The following is a 6752-nucleotide window of genomic DNA, read 5'->3' on the forward strand; positions in this document are numbered from 1 at the left end:
GAGCCGCTGGGGTCCCGGGCGCGGTCGTGGTAGCGGGCCTGCTTCCTGAGGAAGTCCTCGGCCCGCTGCTGGCCCAGGCGCTGGTCCACGGTGGGCTCGGCCGCGCGGCTCTTGTTGGTGTTGTTGTTGCGGTTCTCCTGGGGGTCGACCACCAGCGGCCGGTCCAGGTGGGTCTTCATGTCAGGCCGCAGATGGCGGGCATAGGAGGCCTTCCAGCGCTCCTCGGGGTCCATCTCGTTGTAGAGCGCCTCCCGGCTGGCCAGCAGGTTCTGCTTCCGCATCTCGCTGGTGCGCTGCTCCCACACAGACTTGGCGGGCTTCTGGTTCTTCTGCTGCTCCTTCCTGCCAGGGAAGGGCGCGCGGGTTAGAGTCCCCCTCCGGCTAGTGTCTCAGCACCGGGAGGGGTGGGGCATCTGCACCCCGGAAGGGTCTCAGCCCAGGCGGTTCTAGCCCAGACGGGGAGCGCAGACTGTGCGGAAACCCCAAGCTGGCTGGACCGCCTGGCCTAGCAAGTGCCTTGGCCCAGGTGGGTGTCCCCGCCCAGCAGGGTATCTCTAGGTCTGAGTGATGGGGGTCTCAGCCCAGGTGGGTGTTCCCACCATTCTTTCCTCGCTTCCTCCAGTTGTAGCCCATGACCCCCCCCTTCCTTCCCCTCCCCTTCCCCCCCTCCACCGGGGAGGTAGGTAGCCTTGATGGTCAGAATATTTTAACCTCCAGGATAAGCCGTCACAACAGACGTTGGCCTGGAGCGGACTGGAACTGTCCAGTGTCTGCACGGTCCTTTAGTTCTGGGTCCTGGAGGGTCTGGGTGGTCCTGGGCGGGGCAGAGGGGCCCTCGGGAGCGCCTATTTACCCACTGGTGCCTCTTTACCCACAGGGCTGGTGCTGGCCAGCCCGCAGCCCAGTCTGGGGTATACAGACCTCTCTAGGGTTTCTGCGGGCATTGATGGTCACATACAGACCACCACCATCTGCAGACTGCCCACCTAAACTCATGTGTCTGATTATGTGTTTCCCTGGGCTCTCCTTTCACAGCCCCCTCCTCCTTCCACTTTGGCAAAGCGAGCCCCCTCCCCACCGTCACACAAGGCACGGTCCCTCAGTGTGCTCCGTCCCTGGGACATCCAGCACGGGCAGATCTGGGGTTGGGTCAGTGATCTCCCTTTAACCAGACACCTGAACGCTCACCGCCTCACCGCCTCTGAGGCACCAGGGAACTGTGTCCGCTCTGCCCTTCAGGATCTGTCTAGAACTCGGCTACAATCCATCACCACGGCCACCACCCTTCTCCAGTCCTACAATCTCTTTTGCATGGACCAATGTAGTCTTCTCCAGCCTGGTCCCCTGGCTCCCACCCCTGGCTCCACATAGTGTGTTCCCCTCACAGCTGCCACATGGTCCCATGAGCACCTGAGTCGGGGCTTGTCCTCTCTGTGCTCAAGAGCCCTCCATGGCTCCTGTGTGACTCACAGCAAAAGTCCAAGGCCTGCCCGTGACCCACAAGGCCCTGCATGATCTGCTTATCGCCTCTCTGTCTTCACTTCCTCCCACTCTCCTCCCCGCTTCTCTCAACTTCAGTCACAGTGGCCTCAATATTCTCGAAACACACTAGACCCATTCCTGCCTCAGGACCTTTGTATATACTGTTCCTGTTGTCTGGTATGGTCTTCCCGTAGATCCCCCCGCATGGCTCCTCCCTCATCTCCTTCAAGTCTTCTCTCCTTCTCTGGGAGGCTTCCGTGACAACTTTATTTAAAGTCCCAGCTCTCTCCACCCCTGCCTCCCCCTACACCCCTTAGCCTCTTATTTATGCTGTATCTCCCGTTGCTAGAACAGTGCTTGGGGAGGTACAAGCACTGTTTATTGAGTCCAAGTGGGTAGTAGAGCAGCTCAGCCCTGTCAGGGACCGGTCCTTGCCCCCAAACTCCTGACTGGGAGGGTGGTGGAGGTGTGAGGAGCCTGGAGTCAGGGGCACTTACACAGCTATGGACATGTTGGCTGCCGACAGCGGGCTCACTTCTGCCACCTCCTTGGCCTTCTGCAGGGCGAGTTTCTGGTTGGCTGCCTCCTCTTCTTCTTGCTCGTCCTAGAAGACACACGTGGTCCCTGTTCACAAGACAGGAACTAGGCCTTGGGGCCTTCCTGCTGACCCTACCGCTAGCCAACAGCGACACATGAAAGTATTTACAAGCAGGTGTGGCCTGGGTGTCGACCCCCGCCCCACCGCCGCCCCCAGAGCCGAGGCCGGCAGATCGGAGCAGGTGTCTGATGTCGGTCAAGTGCACCCCTATCCCCTCTAGCAGGCTCAGTTCCAGCTCGTGATTAACCCTACGTGAGCACACAGCCAGGAGAAAACAAAAGGGACAAAGACTCCCTTGGTGTCCCACAATGGGGAGCTTTTCTGCCCCGTCTCAGCGAGCCAGAAATTAACACAGAGACCTCCCTCTCACTTGGCCTGCTGGGTTAAGCTCTCCGAACCCAGACTTTATAAAAACACGGACGAGCCCCCACATGCGGAAAACATCCGGCCCATCCCGCGCCTCCAGAAGGGGAATCGGGAGAAAGAAGGAACTTCTATGCTCAGCCGGTTAGGATCGGAGAGGAGGATGGGGGGAGAGGGTTTAAAAATACATACAGAAAAAGACGTTTGGGGGCTTTAAATCCTTCTTCAGCCTTCATGCAGGGCCTCATTCGTAAAACAGAAAAGCCAACAAAGAAAAAGCAAAGACAAAGCAACGAGAGAGGAACGGCCAGAGACGAACCCATCAATAAGAAGGGTCACGCTACATGGTAGGCAGGTGCCTCTCCCCCTGCATGGGGACCGCTGGGGCCAGAAGCAGCCCTACCACCTCAGAAAGGGTCCCATCGCGACACTCTGCCAGTGACAACATGGAGATAGCCCCGACCGGCCACCCCGTTCTCAGAGGTCTTCCTTCCTCCTGGCACCTCACCCAGCGTTTCTCTGAGCCCGGTCCCTGGACCACATGCCTCGGCAGCGCTGCAAATGCAGGTTCCCAGGCCCCCGCAGGGCTCGGCCCTGTGGAATCTGCATTTTCAGCAAGCTCCGGGGTGAGTAGCAAACATGCTTGCATTTAAGCAGCAGGACACGAGGTTAAGAGCACACGTTCTGGACCCACCTGGGTTCAAATCCCAGCTCCTCCACTTACTGTTAACATCACCCCTGGGTGCCTCACCATCGTCACCTAGAATCCCACTCTCCCCGACTGTCCCACCTGAGTGCTTCACACCCCCCGAGAAACTGATTTCTTGTCAATTTCTCCCTCTTGAATGCCTCTTTTTGTTCAAGGCTGCGTCCTTCGCTCCTAGATCAGGCCCTGCTCATAGGACGTGCTCAATAAATGCTTTTGTAAAAGGGAGGCTCAGAGAACTTGCTTCCCAGGGTTTCTGTGAAGAGTCAACGAGATAAACCCATCGGGGCTTAGCAGGCTACCTGCCTCATATGAAATGCCCAAGAAATGCCCACAGAATAAGTGAAGGAAACAAGGGGTTCTGGAGAATGTCCGCACTAAATAGATGTCTTTGCTTTTCTCCCTCCCCTCCTGGCGCACCCTCGCCCCTGTGACAGCCCCTTGGATGAGCATAAGGTTGGCCCAGCCCCCGGAGCCAGCCAGCTCCGTGGTGACCAGGCCCGTGGCCGTGTGCTTGGGGTAGCAGAGACTTCCGTTTCCCCCCCAGTCAGAGCGGGGCCCGGGAAACTCTCTCTCCCTCCTGCCAGGGCCAGCAGATGGAGGCTTTGGCAACGTCTGCTCAGTTCGGTTCAGTTCCATGAACATGTCCCGAACACCTCGAGGCGCTAGCTGCGGGGCCATGAAGCGGAGGGAAGCCCCGGGCCTGGCCCCCCTGGGCTGACAGCAAGGCTCTGCACATGTTCCCTTCACATGACAGAGCCGTTTCCCTACGTCCTCCTCTCGAATTGCAGAAAAGGTGCCCAGCTTCTTTTGTGTAATGCACAGCCTGTACAACCATTTCTAGCAGCCCTGCCTGTGGGCTATCCCCAGGGTGTGAGCTGTGCTACTGAAAGCAAGGTTGCCTTCTCTGTGCCAAGCTGGGCATCCAGGGCTGCTCTAGGGGCCTCTGGCACCAAGATGTGCCCGGATAATTCAATATCACGGACACGGAGGATAATGGCTTCTCCTTGCATGGATGGTTCTTAGGCCCCTCTCCCCAAATCTCTCCTGACTTCACCTCCTTCTGTTCTCTCATTTCTGCTTTTTGAGGGGAGCCCATCTCTGCTCCTTCAGTTCCTAGCTATGTGGCAAGGCCACTTAACCTCTCTAGACCTCAGTTTTCCCATCTGTGCAATGGGTGGGTCAGTCACTCCCCACCTCTTATACTGTGGTTATTGTTCCTTGTATCTTTTCCTGCTCAGCTGGGGCTCAAATGAAAGCCCTGAGGGTGCATGGGGAAAGAACTTGGGTTCTAGATCGTGACAGGCCTGGGTTCCCAACCTGCCTTTGATCAGGTCTGTCTCATGAAAGCTCTAGGGCCAAGTCGTGCCTGTTGACTAACAAAGCTCCCCTATTGGGCACTTACTGTACAGCAAGAACTGTGTCAAGCACCTGATGTGCAGAGTGTGATGCTATCAATAGTAGCTGCTATTATCATACCACCTGGGGCCAGTGACTTTGCCTTTCTGAGCCTCAGTTTCCCCTTCTGCAAAAGGGAGAGGGCAGCAATGCCCGGCACCATAAGCATCTAATTCTTTACTGTTGCCACTTGGAGGTGATGTCGGGCTGGCTCCTAAGCTTACCATGCAAGGATTATTCCCCATCTGATCCGTCCCTTTAGGTCAGGGGTGGTGACAATGCCTACTGGCCTGGGGGCTGCACCATTCTTTGGAGGTCCCTTGTCGCTCCCTATAAATGGGCACTCGGGTGGAACCTGCCATCTGTTTGCTGTGGCAGCCCCGCTGCCTTACGCCCCCCCCCCCCCACCTTCTTTGCTGTGGAATCCTCTTGATCAGGGACAAGCTGTTTCGGGGGAGGCGGCGCCTTCTCCCTGGCACAATGCATCCAGGGCAAAAGCTCTGACCCTGTCTCCACCCCTACCCCCGCAAGGTCCTGATCTGCCTCAAGTAGGCGAGCAGGCAGTAACTCTGCCAGAGGGAGAAACATTCTCCCACCAACTCCACCTTGGTGAGCTCCTGGGCGTTGGCCAAATTATCCACCGCGATGGCCAAGAACACATTCAGGAGGGTGTCTGCAGGCGCTGGAGTCAGGGAAAGTAACAGCCCCTTGGACGATGGGTTGTGGGGGTGCCTCCACAACCTTCACTGGGCACGGTGTGCTCCTCCAGCCCCGCCCTCATCTACCCCGCCCCCGCGTGCATTCCGCCCCGCCCCCAGCCGTCTGCCCCGCCCCCGCGCATTCTAGCATCTCACCCCGCCCCCCAGCCACCCGTCTGCCCAGCCCCGTGGAGGATACAGTTCCCGAAGAGCGTCAGCACGATGAAGTAGATGGAGAACACCATGCCCCCCTGCACGCCCCCCTGGGACTTGATGCCGTCATACATGACCTCGTTCCAGTCTTCGCCCGTCAGGATCTGAAAGGGGACGGAGAAACACACAGCCAACCCCTCTCAGCCACGGGCCCGCGGAGACGCAGCTGCGGAGCTTCCCGGGGCCTGGTCTCGGGGCGTCTCGACCTTTTGTGAGTGAGACTGTGGGGCTCTCAGCCTGGCTTCTAGGAAAAGGGGCCGCTGGGGGAGTCACAAACCGTTCTGTATCCTGCCTTCCCTGGTGCGATCAGGGGATTGGCTACAGATGGAGCGGTGCGCCCCCTAAATTCATATATTCTAAAAAGTATGTATTTTTAAATATTTATTTTTGAGAGAGAGAGAAAGAACGTGAGCGGGAGAGGGGCAGTGAGAGAAGGAGACACAGAATCCGAGGCAGCTCCAGGCTCCGAGCCTTCAGCACGGAGCCGACGTCGGGCTCGAATTCACGAGTGAGACCAGACCTGAGCTGAAGTCGGAGGCTTAACACTGAGCCACCCAGGCGCCCCAGAAGGTTGAAGCTCTGAACCCTCATGTGATGGTATTAGGGCTGGAGAGTAATCATGGTTAGATGAGGTCATGACCGTGGGTCTCTCATGACGAACTGTTGCTTTTATAAGAGACACCAGAAAATGTGGTCTGTCTGTCTGTCTCCCTCCAGGCCATGTGAGGACACAGTGAGAAGGTGGCCATTTGTAAGCCAGGAAGAGAGTTGTAACCAGGAACCAACCGTGTGGGCGCCTTGGTCATGGACTTCCAGCCTCCTGAGCTACAAGAAATAAATTTCTGCTGCTTCAGCCACAGATTTCCCCGGTCCTTCTGGACTGCTGTGCCGGGGTGGGGGGGTGGGCAGGATGTGTGCCGGTGACCAGAGAACGTGTCAGGCACAGGGACGCAGGTGCTGGCAAATACAAGTCTCCCTGAGGCGTGTGGGATGGACTGGGGGGACAGGCGTGCACCACCCACACGCTCATTAAAAAAAAAAACTCACTTCCCTCCTCTCTAATATTTCCACAAAGATAAAGTAAATGTGAAAGCACTCCAAAAATGTCAACCCGTTAATGCGGGTTTCTAGCCTCGGCCCCGCTGACATTTGGGGCCGGGTCATTCTCTGGGGTGGGGCTGTGCGGGGACCACGGCCTCCACCCACCAGGTGCCTATAGCACGCGCCCCTCCCCCAGAGCTGTGACAACCAATCATGTTTCCAGAACTCCCAAGAGTCCTTGGGGGACAGACCC

General features: G+C 57.6%; 1 protein-coding gene across 1 annotated transcript in view; it reads right to left on the reverse strand.

Annotated features, from left to right (window-relative positions):
- CACNA1A (calcium voltage-gated channel subunit alpha1 A) overlaps window positions 1-6752 on the reverse strand; it is a 287057-nt gene that overhangs the window by 73332 nt on the left and 206973 nt on the right. The window contains exons 18-21 of the mRNA XM_029916601.1: window positions 5445-5562; window positions 5153-5220; window positions 1980-2086; window positions 5-342 (exon numbers count right to left, since the gene is read on the reverse strand). Of these exons, the coding sequence (XP_029772461.1) occupies window positions 5-342; window positions 1980-2086; window positions 5153-5220; window positions 5445-5562 (631 nt within the window). The remainder of the gene's footprint in view (window positions 1-4; window positions 343-1979; window positions 2087-5152; window positions 5221-5444; window positions 5563-6752) is intronic.

This window comes from Suricata suricatta, chromosome 12 (assembly GCF_006229205.1).
Source record: "Suricata suricatta isolate VVHF042 chromosome 12, meerkat_22Aug2017_6uvM2_HiC, whole genome shotgun sequence".
Lineage (NCBI taxonomy): Eukaryota > Metazoa > Chordata > Mammalia > Carnivora > Herpestidae > Suricata > Suricata suricatta.